The 25,692-nt window shown below is 32.2% G+C and overlaps 1 protein-coding gene across 7 annotated transcripts in view; it reads left to right on the forward strand.

The window, feature by feature from the left end:
* The window catches only part of NBEA (neurobeachin), a 608,086-nt gene that overhangs the window by 49,047 nt on the left and 533,347 nt on the right, over positions 1 to 25,692 (forward strand). For all 7 annotated transcript variants that reach the window (XM_082365247.1, XM_082365248.1, XM_082365251.1 and 4 more), the window contains exons 2-7: positions 3,624 to 3,855; positions 7,368 to 7,468; positions 7,710 to 7,805; positions 15,334 to 15,455; positions 17,451 to 17,577; positions 24,750 to 24,869. In XM_082365247.1, coding sequence (XP_082221373.1) covers positions 3,624 to 3,855; positions 7,368 to 7,468; positions 7,710 to 7,805; positions 15,334 to 15,455; positions 17,451 to 17,577; positions 24,750 to 24,869 — 798 coding nt within the window. The remainder of the gene's footprint in view (positions 1 to 3,623; positions 3,856 to 7,367; positions 7,469 to 7,709; positions 7,806 to 15,333; positions 15,456 to 17,450; positions 17,578 to 24,749; positions 24,870 to 25,692) is intronic.

A 25,692-nucleotide genomic window follows, 5' to 3' on the forward strand; every position in this document is an offset into this window, starting at 1 on the left:
TTCTAAATTTTTATCCAGTAATTTTTATGCTTTTATGTAAATAAAACTTAGTTCATTAAAAAGGCTCACCTATATTTATTTTATTCACTTATGACAGATTCTTGAGTAGGAAGGGCCCTTGTGGACCGCTTTTCTTGAATGCCAGTACCTTTTAGAATTTTAAGGAGAAGGCCTGGAGGAAAAGAAAACCCTTAACTGTGCAAATAGAGTGTCATATTGACACATTCAGATTTACAGGAAGTCTCAATTGATTTATAAATGTCATTTGTACTATGGTAATTTTAGGTTTTGTTTTGTTTTTTTTGGTTTAGCTTTCTAGCTTGTCATGTCACTTTCTTTGTTTTTTAAAATGTTTTCCTGTGAGTTTTCTTTTTTAGTGTTTATTGCTAATTTTCCTGTAATTGAGCCTTCAAAGTCTTAGACATTCTTACTGAAATAATTTATTTAAATAACTTTAAATAAATTGGTTGTTTTTCTTTATTGTGATTTACTACCTCTTGATGTTTCATTTCTTACCCACAGAAATCATTTTGTCTTTCCTCATTTTACCCATACACTGTTCTCAAAGCACTAATTTCTTCATAGAGCTACTATGACACGTCCCATCTCTATTTTTTAAGTTTACACTCTTGACTTCATAGCAAGTTGTTTCGGTACGTTTTCTAGTCTAGATTAGAATCCTGGATCTGCCACTTGCTCATGTGTGACTTTGGTTATGTTGCTTAACCTAATTTATCTTCAGTTTCCTTCTCTGAAGACAACTATGCCTTTTCCTCATAGGGTTGTTAGAGAATTGTTTAAATAATAAAGACTGACTGTTTCTACTTTTTCTTCTATGCTTTAGTTGATAAATATTGAACTGTTCATTACAAGTGAGGAATAAATATTTCCCTAATCTTGGAATGATAGTTCTGTAAGCAGTTAGCCTCCTTAACACTAATGTATTAAAAATTATAATAGGGGTTAGAAAGACCGTCCAAAAACATAGGTCCACTCTGTTATAACATTTGTAATAAATATTTTTACAGCTTCTGGCAGTGAAATCAGGGAGCCATAACTGTGCTCTTTTGTAATTAAATGATGTATAGAAAGGGGCATTGTTTTTTTAACTGTGAAAGATAGAGCCTTAGGCTTCACATAATAGCTTGATTGTTAGAATTACACATTATAATTGTTAATTCCTTTAAAAGCAGACTATTTTTTGTTACCACTGAGCCCCTTTCTGTTATTTACACATTTGATAATGGTTCTTGGGTAGACCAGATTTTACTTAAGCATTTACAACTCATTAAGGAGATTAGTCTAAAAAATTCTTCAATGTTCTCCCATTTTAGTGTATACTAATTCTTACAGAGATTTATTCTGAGTCTTATAGACTTAAACTTTGGTATCTACTTCTTTTAGTTCAGTCAGTAAGTTGTCAATTGTTTTTCAGACCTGTTTATTTCTCTGTGGTTCACTTCTGGAGAACCTCTTCTAAGTTACTAATCATGGGTTTACAAGTTTCATAGTAGTGACCCAAGTCAATTGGATATATAAATATGAAAAAGTAAGCAAGTCTTGGTGAGACCATGGCACAGTGAAAATGATGCTTGAGTTGGTTTTGCTAGATCTACAAGTTAATATCTAAGAGAGTACACGATCTACAATAATTTAGCTTTTCCTGGAAACATAAGGTTTACACTGGCTGTTTCATGGTACTTTATATGTATGTGATCAGATGACTACAATTTTTAGCTCAAAGTTGGGGTAAGAGAACTGGTAATAGCTAACGTTAACTCCTTAACTGAATGCTAACTATATGCCTGACTTTGTTACTAAGTGTTTATAACCCAATTACTTTATTTATTTAATCTTTACAACAACCTTATTAGATAGGAACTTTTATTCCCATATTGTAGATGAAGTGACAGGCTTAGAGAAGTAGCGTCATTAAAGTGAGTAGTGCAGCTAAAATCAGAATCCAGGAAGTCTGAATTCAGAGCCAATCTCTTAACCATTCTCATAGCTATTTTTGTTAATAAACCAGAAATAGTAGGAGGAGTTGAAGTCGTTTCACACATAGAAGTAAAACCAACCTTTAACCAGAGAGAATATCTAGGTCAGTAAAAGGTCGGAAGTTAGCATAAGGGCTAGTTTCTTATAAAGTTGAATTTTGGAGCTGTTACAGAGAAAATATATATACAGAGTATAATATTTTACAATTTGAGAATATTTTGTTTTTAAATTCTTAAATTCTAGAAGACTTTTAAAATATTCGCTTCTTTGTCATTAGTTGCTGTGAGAATTAAGTTATTTACTATATGTAAAGCACTTAGAATAATACTAAATGGCATGTGAGGTTAGGTGGTGGTATTATTACCATTATTTTCAAATTTATATTATACAACGTGCTCATCCATCCATATTAATGAACACCTTTCATTGATGGAAAATTAATTTGACTTCTTGAATCTAATCTCTAGCCCCTGTCTGAGCCTAATTTTATTTTCCTTCGCTTCCTCTTTCTCAACTACTCACTATTTATGTCTTTTATACTTTATGTAATTTATAAGCCAAATGCAACCTTTTTTGGACTAAAGTAGAACATACGTAAATACATATATAGATCTTTATTTCTAGAATTTAGCACTGTTAGTGCATGGACTTTTTCTTGTCCACAGATATATTTCGAGTTCTTAGAACAGTAAGTTCTAGTCTTTAATAAATAAAATATTTGTTGAATGAATGACTTCACATTTGTCACGCATTTTGTATATGGCTATTTTTTTCTGCCTAAATTTTCCATTCTCTAGATCAAAAAGATATCCAGTTTGTTAATATTCTTCCTTAAGAATGGTACTTATTACTGAATAAACTAATTCATGTGAGATTTGATCAATAGAGAATAGGAGTATCATTGTATCTTTTATTCCATGTGTATTTGTCTATTGCTGTAGTAAAGTAGCATTTGGGAGGAGCAGTACTACTTTTGACTCACTTGGCATAATGCCACAAGTCAAATATGCTGCCATTAAATCAGCTTTCTTTCCCAGTTCACATGTTTTTTTAAAAAAATACTACTAGATATTACATATTTCTCTTGTAAACATTTTTAACATTAATTCTGTTATTTCAACATTTACTGTAAGTTTGCTAATATAGTTTCATGTTTCTTCATATTCTATACATGGAGATTAGACCCACCTATTCTTTTTCAGTTCCATCTATTTTATTTGTCAGTCTAGTAGTATAAAAGAAAATGAATTTTCATGCCTTAAAATTTATCCTTAGTGATCTCTGCATCTTCTAGTATTTTTCACTTTTCAAAGCCAAAACCTTTTTAAGGGAATTTGTCCAGAATCCCACCTCTTAGTCATTTGCTCTATTTTACTCTGTTTTTCTAGATTTGAAATCACCTTTTCAAATTGAAAAAAAAAATTAGACTTCTCTTTGCTAGTTTTAATTCTTACAGCACCTTTCACTTATCTGTAGTGAAATTTTTATCAAAATTAGTTTCAGGCTAGAAGACTTGAAATTTTTTAGAGTAGCTAATACTTTCTTGCTAGCTAAATATTTGTTTTGTTGTTATGTGTAAGCTCTCACATTATCATTGGTGATTTTTTTTTTCTGTTTATTTTTAGCTGGTTGGTGGAGAATTTGACTTGGAGATGAACTTTATTATCCAGGATGCTGAGAGTATAACATGCATGACAGAGCTTTTGGAACACTGTGATGTCACATGTCAAGCAGAAATATGGAGCATGTTTACAGCCATCCTACGAAAAAGTGTTCGGAATTTACAGACTAGTACAGAAGTTGGGCTAATTGAGCAAGTATTGCTGAAAATGAGTGCTGTAGATGACATGATAGCAGGTATGGGATTATCTGACAGGAAAGTATAATTTAAATGTTTATAAAGATTCATGTGCTTCTCTTTATATTCTATAGGTTATATAGTTTTGTTGAAGCTACCTTGTTTTAAAATAGATAAGTAGAAATGTATGGGAAATTTGCCTTTTATGTTAAGGGGAAACCTGAAGAATGAAAGATGACTTCTGTATTAGACAAAAATAATTACTATTTTGGTTTTCCAGGTTTTAGAAAATCTCAGTAATGTGGAATAAGTGCTATGAAATCTATCAGAAAAATGAACAGTACCTTTCTATGTAGAACTTAATTAAACCTTTATATAATTAAAATATCACAATACATATTACATTTCTATAAAATTAGCACTTTATTAAAAGTTCTCTGAACTCCATGTTCTCCAGTCTGGCATATATGGTACTATGACAGGAGGTGCTAAAAGCCTTCGGACAAGCAGGCTGTAGTTTTTGGAAGTGTCGATTTTACTTTGATATTTTTTTGGAGGAACTTTTGTATTAAAATAAATGCAGATCTATTGCTAATTAGAACATACTATTTGCATGAAATTTCAAGATAAAAATAATAATTTGGTGTTTGTTATGTGTTATTTCAAATAATAATTTTGATATCTGTAATTCTTCACTGTCAATCCTTTACCCACCGGCAAGTCCATTCTCCTCTGTGGTTAGATGCACTTCAGTAGAAATGTTCTGAAAGATGGTCCCAGAGCAACAGTTACTTCCAGAAAATAAGGAGTTTGAAATGTTGATTCTCTTAAGCCATGAATCTTCTGTATAACTTTGTTCTGACATGAAAAGGTTTCATAATTCTAAAAGTGCTAGTATAATTCCTCACAATATCTGACCATATCTGATCCTTAAAAATAGTTCAACACCAGAAAATCCTCTATAATATTTTGATCTATGCATAATTAATTTTAATATCAGTAGAACAAAACATTAAACAAGAAAAAATGGAATGAAGAGTAAAGATCAGTGCTTTTTAAATTTAAGCAATATTTTGAAATTTTTGTTTTTCTTACAGAGTATATTAAAATCATTTCTGATTGCTTTCGAGGTGGCATCTATCTCTATTTAGAATGATTTAGTATTTTCTATATTGGTTACTAATGGTTAACTTCATGAAAAATGAGAATCAAAATTAACACATCTTTTTGATGAAAATATGGTACCATCTGCAAATTTTAGCATTAACAGGAATTTATCTGTATAAACTTATATGTACACATGTTGTATAGAACATCATGTGATCTTTGAATCCTCATATCTGGATTTAAGCCCTTAAAATTCTTTCTCTTTTCTTTCTTTTTTTTTTTGTAAATAAAGTACACTTTATAGAATGCACTTTAGAAAATGAGCCACAATTACAAACATACTAGCTTACTGTACATAATTCATGAGCACTGAGAAGTAAGCTGATAGTAAGTGTGATAGTACCGCAAAGCTTTTCACATTTTCTGTTATACAAAGCTTCTTAATTCCCTTATCCTTTATTCTCATTAATGATAATGTGGATAACACAAATTTTTCACTTTTTCTTATTTAAGTGATGAATAAGTGTTAGAAAAATACCTCTACCTTACTTTTCCGTAGAGAAATTAAAATTTAGATAACATACTAATGAAGCACCAGTAACCACCAAAACACCACTCAGTTTTCACTCTGAGTGTTTTGTAGCATGCTAAGTTCAAAGAGGTTCTTTTCATTTAATAATATGAAGATATCATATTAGAAGGTGGTTAAACATCTATAGTAAATTGATCAGAGAATTTCATAGTCTTAGTATTTTTTCTCCTTTAAAAATCTTGTACAGAAAATACCTTTTTTATAGACCTTTTAAAATTTTATAATAAAATTAAAAACTGAGGTGCTTGGCTATCTTATCTGTATAATAAATAAGAAATCTTAATAATTATGTAATTAAATACAAATTTAATAGATCACTTTTTGTCACATACATAGGAGATGAGATAAAGGTTTGGAAATAGAATTCTTTTAAAATAGTATTTGTAGGCATACCTTTAAGAAATCTTTTATGAAGGTTTTGCCATTGCAGCTAATTGCTTAAAAATGCTTTATATTAACTTAGGATTTTAAAGTGCTTGGTTTTTATCTAGAATTTTTTCTTAGAAACAGATATTTTGACTAATATGTAGTAACTATGAACATTTTTATTACTTGAATGATGAATGGTCTTTCATTAAAAGATATCTCTTTAAAATGGCATATCCACAGTCACAAGTTTATCGTAGAGATTGCTTACTTATAATGGTGTTAAGTAAGAATAAGTCAATTCTTTATTGATGAAAATAACCATATTAAATTTCTAATTTGAAATACATACATAATAAATATTTTTAAAGTCTCAAAGTTCAGCTAACTAATCTATGATATTGGATAATGTATAGTACATGTCAATAATTATTTGAACTTATCCTAACCTAACCTATTTTATTAATTGATGATAAATTGTTTATAATGTATATGTGTATTTATTGTAATAACTTGCATAGTATCTTTAATTCTTAGGATGTACTTTAGAAATTGAGAAAATGAAGTATAAGTATTTAGATGTTTAATTTCTTGCAAAAAATGATTGATAGAGGTACTATTACAATGTCTAGAGATGAGAAAGTAATCAGAGACAAGAGATTAAATGTATAATTTTTTCTTATTATCTGGTGAGCTGGTGTGTCTCTTATGTGAACATAAACACATTACCATAATGGATATCACCAGTCAGATGTTCAAATGGTACTTCTATTTAGAGACTAGTAAGTACGAGTGAGGGCTCTGGAGCCATACTGCCTAGGTTTGAATTTTGACTCTACCACTTAGTAGAGTGCGTTCTTGGGCAGTGTGATTAAGTTATCTATGCTTCACTTTCCTCATTTTTAGAAGAGGATAATAATAATACTTACCTCATAGGCTTGTTATGAGGATTTGTGAAGTTAATGCATGTAAACCACTTGGAATAATGCCAGGCAAGGAGTGAGTGCCCAAAATTGTTGTTAATGGGTCAAGGACTATTTCAAGAATGTATTTTATTAAGAGTAGATAATTCTAAAAGCAAATGTGGTCAACCATTGCTTTTTCATTTGAAAATAACAAATTTACAATGTTAAATCATTGTACCGTTGCATTTTTTTGCCTACTTTTCCCAGCATATAGCAGATTTGTGTGTGTGTGTGTGTGTGCGCATGTGTGTGTATTCTGGGAATTTATAAAATCCATTTTATGTAATTTTTCAAAGAGAACTTAATTGAAATGGTAATTCTGATGGGAAAAAAATCCTAAAATTCAAATATAATTTTTTGCTTATCTGATGAATTAAAAATTGTTAATTAGAACGGCTATTCATGAGGACATTTAGCTATAATACATATCCATATATATGTAGAAATGACAAGGTAACTTTTGCTCTTTCAAAAAGTATATTTACCTTGACAGATGGCAGCTCATGACTAGAGTTCAGAATAACTTTATTTTCCTTTGAAGATCTTCTAGTTGATATGTTGGGGGTTCTTGCCAGCTACAGCATCACTGTCAAGGAGTTGAAGCTTTTGTTCAGCATGCTTCGAGGAGAAAGTGGAATCTGGGTAAGCCGTGGTCAGAGGGAAAAGTATTCAGTATCAGTACATTAATACTTAATGTTCAACAGTTCGTCTCTAGAGAGCTATAAACTTGAATTTGTAATGGAAAGTGTTCCTCTTAAAGAGTTTATTAAATGATTTAAAATTAATTTTCTTTCAAGTTAGAAAACATTCTGGTGGTTAAGGTGGTATATTAGGTATTTTTGTTAAATTTGCACAGTGACATTTCTTTTTCTTGTTTCCTTAGCCAAGACATGCAGTAAAATTATTATCAGTTCTTAATCAGATGCCACAAAGACATGGTCCTGATACTTTTTTCAATTTCCCCGGTTGTAGTGCTGCGGTAAGTTTTAAATACATATGTTTGTTTTTATTTCTTTTAAGTCAACTCTGTGAAGGTATAATTTACATACAGTAAAATTCCCCAATTTAAAAAGTACAGTTTGTTGAGTTTTGAATAGTCCTGTAACCACCACGACAGTCATGATTTAGAACAATTCTATCACCCACCAAAATTCCCTTGTGTCTCTTTGAAGCCTGTTCCCTCTCCCTAGGCTGTCCCTTGCAACCTTTGATTTATTTTGTGTTTGTATAATTCTATCTTTTCTAGAGTTTCATATAAATAAAATCATATGGTATGTAGTCTTTTCCGCCAGGCTTCTTTTACTTACCATAATGCTTTTGAGATTATCCATGTTGTAGTTTATCAGTAATTCTATTCCTTTTTATTCTGAGTAGTATTACATTTTATGGATATACCGCAGTTTATCCATTCACTAGTTGATGGACTTTTGGGTTTTCAGTTTTTGGTTATTGCAAATAAAACTGCTAGGTCTTGAATAAAGGTCTTCTGCAGGTATGTATTTTTATCTCTTGAGTAAATACGAAAGAGTGAGATTGCTACTTTTTATGTTAAGTATGTATTTCACTTCATGATGAACATGCAGATTGCTTTTTCTGTAGTGGAAAATTTTGCATCTCCATCAGCAGTGTATGAAAATCCCAGTTGATCTGTACCCTGGGCATTGTGTCTTTTTAATTTGAAGCATGTAAATGGTTATGTAATGGCACCTCATTGTAGATTTAATTTTGTATTGCCCTTATGACTGATGTTGAACATTTTTCATGTGTTTATTAGCCATTCTTAAATCTTCTTTTGTGGTGTTTGTGTTCAAATCTTCTGTTCACTGAAAAAAATGTGATTATTTGTCTTGTTATCTTAAGAGTTCATTATATATTTGGGGTGTAAGTTAATTTGGAAATGTGTTTGTCAAACTTTTTCTCCCAGTCTGATGCTTGTCTTTTTATTTTCTTAACAATATTTCTTGAAGTACAAAAGATTTTCATTTTGATGGAGTTCAATTAAAATTTTCTTTCTTTTATGACATATGCTTTTGTAATCTAAGAAATTGGTATAAACCAAGGTCACAGGATTTTTTTCTCTTATGCATTCTACTCAAAGTTGTGTTGTTTTACCTCTTATGTTTAGGTCTGTGATCCCTTTTGTATAAATTTTTAAAATATGATGTGAGGGAAGGTTGGAGGTTAAGTTTTGTTTGTTTAACATACGACTATCATTTATTTCAAAGCCATTTGTTTAAGAGACAGTTCTTTTCACATTGGATTGTGTTGGCACCTTTCTTGAAAACTATCTGGCCGTGTTTGTGTGGATCTAGTTCTGAGTACTCCAATTCATGGGACACAATATATCTCTCCCTTTATTTCATTTTCTTTGATGTTTCAGTGTTTTGCAGTTTTCAGCATGCCAGTCTTAAACATCTTTTGTTAAATTCATACACAAATATTCCATATTGCTTTATGCTAGTATATAAAAATGCATATTTTTTGGTGTATTGACCTTATATCCTGAGACCTTGCTAAACTCACTTACTTGTCCTAGCAGTTTTTTTTAGTAGATGCCTTTTTATTTCATTTTGTACCTTATTGCACTGGCTAGGACCTTCAATTAGTAATCATAACAGTCTTGACTTATTCTCAGTCTTGGGGAAAGCATTAAGTATTTCACCATTAAGTATACTATTAGCGTTAGGTTTTAAGATATATCCTTTATCAGACTGAGGAAATTCCTTTCTATTCCTATTTACTGGGGGGTTTTTTTCATCATCAGTAAGTTAATATCAGTGTTGAATTTTATCAAATGCTTTTTCTGATTTTCTTGAAATGATCATATAGTTTTTCTTAATCTTTATTAATGTGATGAATTACAGTGACTGATATTTCAGTGTTAAATCACCTTTGCATTCCTGGGATAACAACTACTTGATCGCAGTGTAATAACCTTTTCATACAACACTGGATCTGATTTGCTAACATATTGCTAAGAAACTTTGCAGTTATTTCTATGAGTGATTTGACAATCTATTTTTCTTTTCCTGTGATATCTTTCTCCAGTTTTGATGTTAGGGTAATTCCTCATAAAATGAGTTGGGAAGTGTTTGCTTCTCCCTATTGAAGAGTTTGTGTAGAATTGATAATACTTATTCTTGAATGTATGCTAGAATTCACTATTGAAGCCACCTGGGTCTGGAGTTTTGTTTGTGGGAAGGTTTTAAACTTAATTTCTGTAGTAGACATAGGGAAATTTTCTATTTGTTTTGAGTAAGCATTGGTAGTGTGGGTCTTTCAAGTAATTGTCCAGTTAATCTAAGTTGTTGAATATATTGGCATAAAGTTGTTAATCATATCCCCTATTATCCTTTTAATGTCTATAGGATATGTAGTGATGCCTCCTCTTTCATTCTTGTTACTATATTTTTTCCAGTCAGTCTAGCTGGAAGTTTATCCATTTTGTTGTTCTTTTCAAAGAACTAGCTTTCTCAGTAAGCTTGATTTCATCATTTTAATATACACAGTAGTATTGTAGAGCATATGTGTAATTTTTGGCTAGAAGAACCGGTTTTGATTTCTGAATCCTCTAGTTCATTACTGTTAGAGGACTAGTCCTTAGTGTTTCTTAGCTTACTTTCATGTAAAATATTAGCATTTTATAATGGAATAGCGTTATTGTGAGCCTGTAATGAAGTAATATACTATTTAAGCACTATATAAGTTGTAAAACATAATGAAAATATTTATTGGTCTTTGGTTATTACAAGTACTTAAATGTCCTTTCAGTCTCCCATTTTATCAACCATTATCCTAATTTTATATTTTTTTCCTGACTATTTTGTTACTAATCTTTTAAGTTACAGTTTCCACCAATTGTGAAACAAAAATAGCAAAGTTAAAAAAAAACAAAACACTTTCAAGATGGAAGCAAATCATTTTACATATCAGTGTGTTAGTGTAGAGCATATATAATATGTATGTATATTGTGGTACTTAGCAGAGAAAACACTGTCACTGTCCCTAAGGGGATGAGGGTTCTTTTAGATGTAATAGTTCTACTTATACACATATGTATTTCTAATACATTTTACAGAGCTGTTGTTGACCTGACATCTGATAGATTTCAGTCTAAGGTATGGGGAAGAAGAGCAAAGTGTTTTGAATGAAACATAAGCAAGTTGCTGTTTTATATATAGAATTAACAAAGTTTAATTAAAACGGAATTAATAACTGTTTTAATAAATTGCCTGAATTGCCTCAGTAAGATGGCAGTTAATCCTGTTTTTAGCCATTTGGTCACCAATTACCTATTGGTATGCAATGCATTTTACACACACATACACATACACAGAGATAATTTTATTTATATGTTATTAGTAGTGTATGTTTGAATTGTTTTTACTCAGGGGATATTGGTAGACATACTATCTCTTCCGCCTTTCCTGGTTTTTCCTGCATCACTCGTTTCCATAAAGGGTAGTTTGGATCAAAAGTATATTCTTTGTAGAGGAGGAAACAGGGAAGGAACTAGTACTTTTATAACTATTATTTCATTTGAGTCATACAAGCTATATAAGATAAATGATATTATTGTTGTTACATCAGTTGAGAAAACTAAGTAAGCCTCTACAGTATAACATTGTTCAGAGTCTTAAAGTAGAGTCACAACCTGAGCCAAAATTTGCCTGACCTTAAATCCAGTGTTTCATTTAACAACGGATTGGCTAATTTTCAGACATGTTACTTCTGCTGTTGAACTGCTGAAAAATTCAGATAGGAGCTGATTTTAAAACCCTTACCATTACACTGTTTTTGATAATCTTGCTTCTGGATGAGCATGAACCAGTGGCATCTTAGTAACAAGAGGGTACATACTGTTTGGACCACTGCTCATAGCAGTGCCTTTGGATAATTAAAATCATGATACAACTTACTTTCCCTCCAAAATAACCATATATGCTAGGCCTTCTGAATTGTATTTTATATTGTGGAGATGCCTTTCTATGAGCCTGCTGCCTCCATATGAGCAATTTGGTAATACATAACAGAGAGTTAGTTGAATTCTACAGTGATGTGTGTAAAGCTGAATGACAAATGTAAGATGGCATTTTATGTGCTCTGTGACCTTTATGAATATACTATCTAGATTTGCTTTTTGTGATTATGATCTATTTCTTGAATTTGCTTAATTTAAGAAATAGTACACTTTTCTATTCACTGAAATAGTTAACTGAAAGCATCCTATCTGAACATCAAAATCATTTTTTTTTGCAAGTTGCAACAGATAAGAATATAAATTTTGGAGTCAGCTAGTCCAGGAGACAGTGAGGGATATAGATTTCAGAGTCCTATGGACTCATTGGACACAATGAGGGATACCCAATTGTGGATACCAAAATATTTTAGAAGGAAATACAGAGGAAACGTGAAGGCAGCTTAAATCCAAAATCACAGATAGTCCAAAGGTCATGCCATTATTGCCATGGGATTAGAAGGAAATATAAAGAGCCTAGAAAATGGGTGATCAGGCACAAATGGTTGGGGAGTAAATGGGCCTGAATTCCACATCAGGCAGTACTCTACAAAGTTAGCTTTTGTGCCTTAAGGGAGAGTGTATGCATCAGCTAAAGAGTTAAAAAAGGCTAGGGATACAATGTGCACTGTAAGAAGGAGCTGGTTGGTAGGTAAGTAGGAACAGGAAGTTGAGGCATACCCTCTAGAAATGGGAGAGTTCAGGTCCCTAAAACAGTTTATCTAGCTGTTACATATTGAAGACTATACTTCAGTAAAAAAAATAATAAATTTAAAATACATATGTAATAAAAAAATAATTTTAAGAGAATGTCCTTGAGTAGAGGTAACTATCTTGTTGAAGAGATTGGCCGTAATAAAGATCCTTATTTATCTATGGAATTTTTAGAAGTCCACAATGAAACTGAGAAAAATGCAGTCCTAGAGCCTCTCAGGTGTTTAATACCAGTTGTAGCAAGACCAAAGACTATTATTATTTCATTATCACTCAAGCTTATTAGCTTTATCTTTTGTGAGATTTTTTCTTTTTTCTGTTGTATTTTGGTTCACTAGTGTTTGCAGCTGAATGTGATTTAGGACTCTCTCAGTCCTACTGTGTTGGAAGAGTAGTTCTGGAAAACCTGAAGAACAGCTTGAGTCAAATTCTTTCCTGTATCTCTTAGTTTAATGCAGCGTATAAGTTCCAATGTAGGGCTCAGTAGACCGGATGATGAGACTGATGATATAGAAAGTGCTAGGGCCACTGGTTGGAAGTAAGAGATCTCTTGGGCATGTGGAGTAATGGGGGAAAAGAGAAGGAGTGGGCTGCACTCCTGTGTGCTTATTAACGCCACTATGATAGTGCTGTCATGCACTGCTGTGGCTGGTATGGAAGGGCACTTGGGTATGCTGGTTGTGGCCAGAGGTTGGAAACCATGAATCTGGCTCTGTTCCAATCGTGGAGCAGATTGCCTGTTCCACAGGCATTATGAGCAAATTAATATATTTGTTAAGCTATTATTATAATTCTGTAGAATCACTTTACTATTCAATGTCCTCAATAAATATTTCTCCTGCTTACCTTGGTACTCTGAAGCAGCTATAGTAAGTGAAGTCTGGTTTAGTGAAACTTATGGAGGTATTAACCAGCAGTAAACTTGGCAAGAATTGCATATTGCTAGCAAACAAAAAAACAAAGTAAAATATTTCCCTTTTTAAAAAGTCGAAAAAAGGCTGTATCGACAATTAAAGTGCCTGGACTAATTGCTTAAATATTAAAATCTGAAAGGACATTGTATAGGAAAATTTTTATTCATTGTTAGGGTTTGAGTCTTCATTTGAAATGGTATGTGTGTTTATGTGTTTTTGTGTGTGTGTTTTTGTTTTGTTTTTATTTTTGCAGCAGGCGCTTTGCCACTTTGAGATTTTTCATTGATCACATATTGATTATTTTCTATTTCTTAAGTCTCAATGCTGGGAGTATAAACTATATTTCTTACTCTTTGCGAACTCATTGGTAGACACAAAAGCAGCTTGTTAGAATAAGCTATTGTAGATTTAGGTACTAAGTGCTATGGGAAAACAATGAAAAGAGAAACTAGGCTGGGGTAAGTCCAGGAAAGCGTCACAGAAGGAGATATTAGCCTGGTATTGAGGGTAATTGGGATCTTGGTGGAGGAAGTGTTCTGCACAGAAGTAGCATCATGTACAAAAAAGGGAGCTGTAACAGAACAGGTGGAACAGCTGCTGTGTTTAGATATACTTTGGAAAGTGGGGTAAGGTACAAGAAGAGAATAAGATTGAAAGGGTTTGTTGGAGCCACAGTGTGTGTGAAGAGCCTTGTATAACCTGAAGAAATTTAAACTTTATTTTATATGCAGAGGATTTTTATATGGAAGCTATATGTTATATTTGAGTAAGGTCATTACCAGCAATAAGAAGGATCTGTTTGGAGGAACAGATCAGTTATAAAATCATAAAGGGGGACTTCCCTCGTGGCGCGGTGGTTAAGAATCTTCCAGCCAACGCAGGGGACATGGGTTCGAGCCCTGGTCCGGGAAGATCCCATATGCCGCGGAACAGCTAAGCCCGTGCGCCACAACTACTGAAGCCCGCGCACCTAGAGCCTGTGCTCTGCAACACGAGAAGTCACCGCAATGAGAAGCCCGCACACCACAACGAAGAGTAGCCCCCACTTGCCGCAGCTAGAGAAAGCCCGCACGCAGCAATAAAGACGCAACACAGCCAAAAATAAAATAAATAAAATAAGTAAAATAAATAAATATTAAAAAAATCATAAAGGGTACTTATCTTTTATGTGAAGGAATTTAGATATCTCATAGAAAGATAAGTAAATCCACTCAGATGTTTTTTGACTTCAAGTCAAGTAGTATACCACTTTCTCATTTTTTCCTTAGAATGTCTAGATTTTTTTAATTATTATTTCCCACTGAATGCTATATTATTCCTTTCCTACTTGTGAGTGGATTTGAATCGTTTTTGGTCATAAATTTCAATGGTTCAGTTTCTGAATGATAAATCTCTTGCTTTAGTATTAATATTATTTCTTATTACTTATATTTCTTCAGTATTTATTCCATTAACTTCTCTATTGCTTTTGGATTTGAAAATTCAGCTTTCTTTAATCAAGTGAAATATTACTGAAAACGTAACATAAACTATAGAAAACTGTAAATTCTGGAGCATATGTATAAGGGACTGTATATTGGTGAACCTGGAGGAGGACTTCTTGGAGTACAGTCTGAACCCTACTATGTAACTTAGATATGAAACTTGATTCATTGAATATTTGAAAATAATGCTTCTAGAGTCAACAAACAATATTAATAGATTATTTTAATATGATAATAGTTTCTATTTTTATATTTGTCCATGATTCTTTGATATTTATACCTTCATTGTTTTTTAATCTGTGGAAGCCATACTTGACCTTAGTTACTATTACATTTTCTTTAACTGATACTTTCGTATCTTTTTCCATTACCTTGTAGGCAATTGCATTGCCTCCTATTGCAAAGTGGCCTTATCAGAATGGCTTCACCCTAAACACTTGGTTTCGTATGGATCCATTAAATAACATTAATGTTGATAAGGATAAACCTTATCTTTATTGGTAAGTAATATATTTAATTTTAGTACTTTTGTCTTAAGCATTTCAATCTTGTAAATATGTAACAGTGTCAAGTGTCAAGGCAACATATTAAATAGAATAAGTAAATAAATAAATATATGTTAAAACTACAAAGATACAGTTATGTCAGTTTATTTTATTCATTTTTTGCTGTTGATTCTGGGCAAGCTGCCTCACTATTTTTTTCCTCAATTACATTTTAAAAGTCAAGGGTTACAGACCTCCTATCTCCAGTCTGCATAAATCAATTGTGTGTTCTCAGTGGAAAAAAACAAAACAAAACAACAACAACAAACTCCTACCAAATTTTATTCACTTTGCTTTTTGACTTACATGGGTCTGTGAGCGTAATTAAGTTATGCTTTAAAAATATTGATTTTGGTAACCATGTGAGAAGTTATAATTAGATAAGATTAATTATTTGGTAGATAACTAACAGAATGGGTTCATCAACCCAACAATGGGTTGACCTGTAAGGACTCAGAACTTGATAATTTTAGTTTACCAATAATGCCAAGTAATAAGAACATCAAAGTTTCGTTTATTATATTACTATGTACTAGGCATTATAAGTGCTTACATGTATTACCTCATTTAATACTTGCAGTGCTCTGAAATAAGATTGCCTGAGTTTAAGTTCTGCCTTTACCATTTACTGTTTATCCTGTGCTTTGGTGTCTTCAACTGTAAAATGAGGATAATAATGGTACCTATCACATAGGATTTAATGATAGCATAATATTTAAAGTGCTTTTTGTACAATGACTGTTCAGAAATGTGAGTGTAGAAAAATGTGAGCTATTAATAACTTGTAAACTCTATTACAAAAGATTATATATGGATAGTAATGAGAGAGGGTTTTAACAAGCATCTGAACTTCCAAACATAAATGGGGATGAACTTCAGAAAGGTCATTTTGGGGGCTTCTCTGGTGGCGCAGTGGTTAAGAATCCGCCTGCCAATGCAGGGGACATGGGCTCCATCTCTGGTCCGGGAAGATCCCATATGCTGCAGAGCAACTAAGCCCGTGTGCCACAACTACTGAGCCTGTGCTCTAGAGCCCACAAGCCACAACTGCTGAAGCCCAGGCGCCTAGAGCCCGTGCTCCGCAACAAGAGAAGCCACCGCAATGAGAAGCCCGCGCACCGCAAGGAAGAGTAGCTCCCGCTCCCCTCAGCTAGAGAAAGCCCGTGCGCAGCAACAAAGACCCAATGCAGCCAAAAAAAAAAGTCATCTCTAAATGCTCACTGTGCCATACAAGATATGATACCATTTACATAAGATCATATGTTGTGTACATTTAAAAAAAAAAAAAAGGTCATTTTGGGAGATCATATTTTTATTTCAATAATACTGTCATTTGTCAAAGCATTTACAGGTTTTCGTTTTTTCTTTTTATATTGTGATTGAATTCACAGCTGGAGGAGTGCTCCTCTAGAAGAAAATAACTATATTTCATAGTCACATCTTTTTTCTTTTTTTGACTGAAAAGGTATTCCTTTGCTTGATTACCTACGTTATTTATCAAAATTGGCTGTGACTTTTTTTTTTTTTTGGTAAAGTTGTAAGCAATTTTCAAAGATATAGTAGAATTAAAGAGCAAGTTGATTTTGAAAACATTAACTGTGTACATGATTTCTGTATTTGTTAATTCCAAGTGGTCATTGAAGGTATATGAAATCTACTTGGTAGGATTTTGTTGGCAATTAATTTGTTTTTATGTATTTGTGATATTTTAAATTGAAATATTAAAAGGTTCTATAGTCTTCTATTTTCCCAATTTAAATGCCTTCTTTTAGTTGTTCTAAACCTTTCATGTTTTAGTCTTTATTTGGTACATGTAATACTCCTTCTACTCTATGGGGATGTAAGTTTTATTTTTATAATTATGTTTTATATTATTTGTATAATACTAATCTTTAGATATATTGTTCTCTGTCACAGAGGATATTAAACTATTCTCAGTTTTCTTTGCAGTTTTCGTACTAGCAAAGGAGTTGGTTACTCTGCTCATTTCGTTGGCAATTGCCTGATAGTCACATCACTGAAGTCCAAAGGAAAAGGTTTTCAGCACTGTGTGAAATATGATTTTCAGCCACGCAAGGTAGGTGTAAGTAAATTATCTATTGAGAATGACACAATTCACCATTCCCACTCTCTTAAAACTCACCTATTATGACTTCTGTAATATTCACTTTTATTGGTTTTCTCGTGACTCCTACTGCTTTTCTCTTATCCTTGTCTGCATTTTCTTTCTACTTTTATATCTAACTTTTGACATAAAAAGATCAGGCTCCTGACCTCTTGCAGTGACTGTTTCTCTCACTCACTCTCTCATTCTCTCTCTTGCTGTGATCTGTTGTATGGCATTCTTTCAGTGAACATTCAATATGTATTTACTGAGTGCCAGACACTGTTGTAGGCACAGGAGATACGACAGTGAACAAAACAGACAGCATCCTTGCTTTTGTGGAGCTTATATTTTTTCGGGAATTTTTATTCAGTTTTATGATAGCTTTCCTCTCTTATTCTTATTTCCAGAGCTTTATTCTTATATTCTCATCTCCCTATGAGATATGGCCAAGTGAATGTCTTTCTGGCCCCTCAGCCTCAGAATGTGTAACATTGAATTTGCCATCCCAGTCCCATATCATTCATGTTCTTAAGTCCTCTGTTTTGATTAAGAGGCTACTGTCTTCATAGTAGTGGGGACTTGAGTCAGCTTCAGCCCCTCTTTGATCTTTATATCAGTCAGTTAAATTTCCAAGTCCTATACTTAGTATTGCTGAATTATAGCTTTCACCTTTATAAAATTCTTTACGTGTTGCTTAAATTCTTTATATTGCTCTCTTTTTATCTTGGATCCTCTGTCTCCTCCTCTTCCTCCTCCTGATTTATATTCCTGATCATATTATTTCACTGTTCAAACCAATCATTTACTTCTTACTAACTATAGAATAAATTAAAAATTTTAACCTAGTCTTTCATGATTTGGATTTTATTTTCAGCTTTTTACTTAAACCTTTTATTTTGGCAAAACTGAGCTGATATACATGCTTCACTTTTTTATCTTTTCCTTTTCAAATGTTCGGTCTCTGGCCTAAAATACATTTACTTGTCCCCTTACTCTCAGCTCTAGGTCTTAAATCCCACCCCATTGTGTTATGTTCCATTTCACATAAGATTTCTGTGGAATCTGTCCCTGATTTGTCTTGCTTTGCTCCCCAGATACAGTCTCTCTTTCAGCATATTATTTCAGTATTTCTTATGGCCGTTATTTCTTTTAAACCTTTATTATTCATTTATATGTGCATTATTTAGTAACTGTTGAGACTAAGCTATGTGTTAGATTCAATTTTGTATTTCCTCATATACCTAACACAGAGCATTGAACTTGGTAGACTGTCAATGATATATGTTAGATAAATAAGTAAAATATGACTTTAACAACCAAAAACCCTTTTGTTTCCTAAAGGAGTAAGTTACATTTATTTGGACAGCTAATTTATATTGAGCAGTTTATTTCCCCGTAGTATGAAATAAATGAGGTATTACTATTGATACAGTGAGAAAGAGGGCATGCCTTGTTGTGGTCAGTGCTTCTTTGTAGGTAAGTATCCCAAGAACCTTTTCCATGTGGCAGTAAGAAGAAAAGTAGTCATGGCAATAAAGACCAAGTAATTTAGGTTGTTGCTATATTATACACATTTAAAATCTAAAGCTTACTAGCCTTTTTTGTTGTTGTCCCAGCATAATAATGCATATTGCAAAGCTAAGTTAATTTTTGGAATTGTAGAGAATAGAGTAATATCCATGACCATTAAGAGAGATTTTATGCTTTTTGAAAAAGTGTTTTGCACAGGTTTAATGGAAAACACAGTTACTTTGAATGCCAGGAACTGCCACATTCTTAGATCTTCATTCTGATCCTAAAATTTTAGTATATATTATATATAATTTATTTATAATATATTGTTATATATAATTTGTGTATAATATGTAAATTTACTATATAATATACAGAAATTATGCAGTATCTTTTAAATTTTCTGCACATCTGTGAAAACAATATTAAAGTATTTAAAGTATTTAAAATATTAAAGTATTTCAACAATTAATTCAAAGATTAATTCAAAGATTATTCAAAGATTATTCCAAGGCAAACTTTTATATGAACTTTGTGACTTTAATTGTATATCTGAGGAATTATGTTACTCTAATTATAATTCTACCTTCTTCTCTCGCTTTCCTTCTTTATCCTTCTCCTCCATCTCTCTCTCCTCCCTCCTTTACCTCCTCCTCCTTCTCTTTTGCTCATCCTTTTCATCTCCCTTTTCTTTCCCCTTCTTCTCCTCTCCCTCCTCTCTCTTTTCTTATTCTTCTTCCTCCTTCTTCCTCTAACCTTATTTGGTTTAGGTAACAGAACCAGTTTTTAGACTAGAGATTCAAACTTCAGAGTAACTGGTTAGTGTATGTGTGTGTATGCTGTCCTCTATGGATTTATAGATGATGAACTCCCTTTCTAAGTCTAATGTTAAACCTCCAGGTTTGGTAATACAGAGAGACTTTTCTTAAGGGAGATTTAGCTGATCCTAGCAGCCCTAAATCTTGTTTCCTGAGATTGAAGGTTTCACTAAATTCAGCTTCTTCAGTAATGCTGGCTTCAAGGAGAGGGATGTTACTCTCCTGTTAATGTTTAGACCCATGAAATATACCTTTGCTTAATATCCGCTAGAATATGGATATTCAGAGACCAAGTTGAAACGTACTTTTAAAAGTCTGTTTAAAGGTAAAGAATAACAAGAGAAAATGCAGAGAAACGTGCAACTGTATCATTAGCTATATAGATATAATTCACTCATTGTCAGCTGGGATTTACTAGAGAGATTCTTTCTTTTGTTTACCAGACTCCATCTTCGTGTCACAGTAACCAAACATTTGAAAGTCCAGAGTCTAAAAAAACAAGGGACAGAAGTATAGTTCTCCATATATACACTAATATGTATAAGATGGATAACTAATAAGAACCTGCTGTATAAAAAAAAAAGAAGTATAGTTCTCCTTCCCACATGTTTAAGGCCTGGTCCCCCTTCCAGGTTCAAGGGTCTTTCTTGGATATAGAGCAGTGATTTTGTTCACCTTCTTCAGGGCATACTCTACCCCTTATCCACAGGAACGACCCTAACAGATTTGATGAGCCCATATAAGGTGGCAGGAATGCTTCATTTCTTTTTCTTTCTTTTTTGTTTGTTTTCTTGTTTGCTTATGATCCCATGTGTAGTGTGCCACACACTAAAGAAAATATTATTTTGGATGGGGTTTTCAAATATATCTTTTTATTTTTACATGAGTCTAATAAAAATCTTCCTCTTATGTAAGGGATAGTTTAATAATTATTTCTATTAAAGAACGTCAATTTAACAATAATTCATTAATATATACTTAGAAAATAGCTTAAAAGCAATGATTCTAAATAAATTTATACATTAGGATGGGAGTTATTTTTTTCTTGATACAAATCCCACTTTTTTCATATAAATCTCATTGCCTCTCCTCTAGAAATTCTGATTTATTAGATTTGGGATGCTACCCAAACAGAGTTTGCCAAATGTGCCAAATTATTTAGAATTTTAGTGGGAGCTTATTAGAAATACAGATTCGTGGAATTATCATTTTCATGTCAGGAATATGAGTTTTTAACAAATGCTCTAGGTGATTTTTCTCATCGGACAAATTTAAGAAACAGTGGTTTAAAGAGTATAAATAAGAAAACTTAGCATCAAGTTAAGGATCAAATAAAATTGCCATTAACTAATAAAAAGCAATTTAAACCATTTGTTCTCTCCCTCTCTCTCTCTTTACATTTTTCCCCTTTGAGAAATGCATTCCCAGTTGTAATAGGTCTCTCTCTATATATATATCTTGTTAGGAGCAGGACCAGGGAGTGATGTGGGTTTTGAAAGGCCTTCTGTAAAGATTTTTATAAACCTTGAAAATCATTAGTATTTGATTTTACTGTTTCATTATTCGAGATAACCCCATTTTTATTTTTTTCCCCTTTCTTTAGTTTTTTCAGGGGATACCCTAGCTAAGTTGTTATCCTTCCTAATAAGGGGTTTAGCTAGACTATCAAAAAGTGCTTTCCTAGTGGTACCACTTAACCAGATGTTTGACCTTGTGAAAATGAATGTAAACAATTAGCACATTACCTACTATGTAGTAAATTTACTCAATACATGTTAGCTACAATTGATATTTGTATAAATATCATATTACATTTTTCTGATGAATTCTTAATATACATCCTTTTTTCTTGTTCCTGTTGTTGTATTTCTTTTATAGATCTATTTTTGAGTTTCAAACTAAATGTAGACCTCAGCATACATGTATAGTATCAATATGCATATATAGTCTCCAAGTTTACTCCTGTTTCCTTTAGTCAAAAAATATCAAGTCAAAACTTGGGCTCTTTTGATTTAAAAAGTCACTTGTCTGTTATCTGTAGAGTATATCTTGATTTACTAAGGCAAGAGAATAGAAAGGTTAATTTTCCTATAAATAAGTACTGTTCGTTCTGAGATCAATTCATTCATTAAGTTGTGTATTCATTTATTCACCCATTTAATCTTTTATGTTAGTGTTATGACCAAAAGCAAACTCTGTTTATAACTCCAAACTTAATTATCTGGCTAATAACTGGATAACTATATTAGTTATCTTAAGTTGATGGTACCACTGCCCATTCAAGTGAAAAATTGGAAACCATCTTAGACTCCCCTTTTCTATATTAGCAGTTCCAGTCAGTTCTGTTAATTAGTTCCTGTCCCCGCTTTTTAAAATTACCAATGCCTTTGTCTTAGTGTAGGCTCCTATGGTTTTCTTACCTGGACTTTTGCTGTGGTTTTCATTTATCTTCATCCACACTTGCCTAACTGCCCCACTTCCTTAATGCTTCCAGTTATGTTCCTAAACTATGGAGATGATCATTTCACTTTCCTGCCCAAAATTCTTTAGTTATACCACATTATGCAAAAAGTAAAGGCTGATTACAAAAGGTGAACTATGGATCTCTTTACGATCTGGTCTTTGTCTATTTTGCCTGCCACACCTGAACACTGAGAAAAGTTTTGTCAAACCACTGTGCTCCATGTACCATATTAAGTTTCTTCTGCCTGGAATGTTTCTTTCCCCCTTGTTTACTTAACTGTTCTATTCATCCTTCAAGTTTAGTCTTAAGCTTTATTTTACTCTTTTAGTGAACTCTTCTCTGTTAGCCGTCCTTCTCTGTCTTTCCTTTCTGCCTACCCTCAGTTAGTCATTACTTCTTTTGCTCCCATATGTGTAATTTAGATATTATCCATTGTTTTATAGTTGTTTTCATGTTTGTTTCTCTAATGAAACCTCCTTTAGGCTGTATATGTTACATTTCTTCATGTGCCTATGATCTTGGGGACACTTGCCATGAAGTAGACCCACAGTAAATTCTTTGAATGAATGACTTTGAGGAGTAAATAATACCAATTTTATCAGAAGAAATCTCATAATGAAGAAATAGTAGATAAAAAATAAATAGAAATACAGTCCATGGTGTCTTATTTATGGGTGTCAGATATGTATTAGGAACAGTTTTTCATACTTTTCATATATTATTATCTTAAAATTGTCTTTGGGCAACAGAAAATCCCTTTCTATTAATAGACATTTATTTATGTCTATTGTATTTAGAAATTTAAAATTTCTAAAAATTTTATTCCAAAATATAAAGGTTGTATCTCCTGTTTTACCCAGATAGCATTCTGGTTGAAATTTTTTAAACTCAACGAGTGTTATAGAGGTAAATTTTAATTCTTATACATGTAAACTTCTATAAGATTTTTCTTAAATTTATTTTAAGCTCAGTTTCTTGATAATTTTATAATATTTAGAAACATGAGTCACTAAATGACCAACTTTGAAGATTTTCTAATTTTAATCAGGGCCAACATATATGTTGCTTTCAGGTCAGGTGAAAGCCTCAGTTTGCAATAAATTAAGGATGATCTAGAATAAAACAGCTTTAAAACAGACGTGTTTTAGGGGTTAAATGGTTTGACCTGACTTTTTTTTTTTATGTAATTGAGGAAAAGTGTTGCTTGTATTACTGTCTTCTGTGAGTTGTTCAGTGCACTATTTTTATTTTCTAAATCAAAATGAATAAAGTTGAATTTTGTTCAAAGTTTTTCAGATACTTTGAAATGATTAATATTTTAGTGGTTAAGAATTACTCTTATGGCTTTATATTATGCAAAATATGTATGAAATAAATTGAATAGTGCTTTTAACTAATCTGAAGAACAAAGTTTGTACTTTATATTTTTATGTTTTTGGGGAAAACTAGTCTAAATCTCTCTTAACTGATGAAAGCATAATTGTTTAAATATCTATAAATCATTTGTATTTTTCTATAGTTTAGAAATAATATTTCTATATTATCAGCATTAGGCTATTAACTGCAAAGAGGCCAAGGATTATATCCACAAATTGTTATAGAACTTAAGTCATCTCATATGAAAATAGACTTTAAAATGCTTTTTGTTGACACTGGTAACTATAAAATAAGAGCTGAGTATAAACTCATTCCTTGATTCTTAATTAATAGTCACACATTATTAAGTTAAATATAATTATTCCTGGATTTAATAATTCTAAATTGTGGAAGTGAAATTATCTAAATCTTACTGTAAATGTTAAATTTTTTTTCCTTGACAGATTTCTCCTGACCATGCAATCCAAAGTAGAATCCTAGGTTATTCTTTCTCAGTTTACACTGTTCTTATTTCCCCACAGTAATCATCATGATTTTTAATTCTGTATTTGTTTACTTGTCTAATGTATGGCTCTTTCACTGCTCCATAAATTCCAGAAGAGCTTGAACCTGTGGTCTGTCTGTTAAAACTGGGTATTTGCAGTGCCTGGCACAATGCAAATGTTATTAAATGAATGAGCATAAATATAATTGTATTTCCACAATTTTTGGATCTTGGTATAGTGGAAGGAATGTCAGTCCAGGGCTGAAAGGGTTCTCGCTCCATCTCCATCACACATTTATTCTTTATGAGTCATTTTTTTTCACCTGTAAAATGAGAAATGGGAAAGGGAATTTGAAAAAATGCTAGTGGATGATCATTAATATTCCTTCAAGCAATCTTTTGTAGTGTGGGATAAATGTTATGGTTGCTTTTAAACAGTAATAACTAAACATTACATATTGATATCCTAAATTTTTTTTCATTTAAGTGGTACATGATCAGCATTGTCCACATTTACAATCGATGGAGGAACAGTGAAATTCGGTGTTATGTTAATGGACAGCTGGTGTCCTATGGTGATATGGCTTGGCATGTTAACACAAATGATGTAAGTTTTTATTTATCTGTACTTTAATGTATTTGAGTGTTTGATCTATCACTGTTTATAACATGAATTGAATAATAAAATAGTTGGGTAGAAACAATAGTTTTACTTTGAAATTTTTTTCTATTAAGTGAACTCTTGGTTTAATTTAGTATAATTAAATTGCTAAAAGATATGATTAATGACACAAAAAAAAGGAAAATTGCTTGGCCAAATTATTAAGTATTAGGTCAAAAATATAAATGCAGTATTCTATTCTTTTCAGAATCTCAAGCATTAAAAGTTGTGTCTTATACCTTATTTTGATGGGAAAGCAAGACCTTAAACAGAATGAATAAGTATAACATGTGACTATTATTTACTAGATAAATGGTGATAAATACTGTGAAGAAAAACTAAGTGGGAACAAATATAGAAAGTGTAGGTGTAGGGAAGGGAGAAGCCAGATGGTCCAGAGATGGTCTTAGTGAGAAGAGTGGAGGGAGAAAGCCATGTGAATATTTGGAGGAAATATCCCATTCAGTGGAAGCCGTGAGTGCAAAAGCTTTGAGGCAGAAGTAGAAAGTTTATCTTGGTTTTTACATTTTTTTAAGTTTTTTTTTTTTTTTTTAAGATTCAAATAAAACAAAAATCAAAGAAGAATCTGTGATGAAACGAGTTAGGGATTGCAGAGTTTGAAATATTTACTGTCTGTTCCTTTACAGAAACAGTTTGCTTGTTCTGTCCTAGAAACTCATAGTTGGGTCACAGTCAATAAATATTTATGAGAATGATTTTTTTCAGAATTAGAATATTCACATGAAATTCTGCTTCATATTTGCCCTCC

This window comes from Balaenoptera borealis, assembly GCF_965194805.1.
Source record: "Balaenoptera borealis genome assembly, chromosome: 18".
NCBI lineage: Eukaryota > Metazoa > Chordata > Mammalia > Artiodactyla > Balaenopteridae > Balaenoptera > Balaenoptera borealis.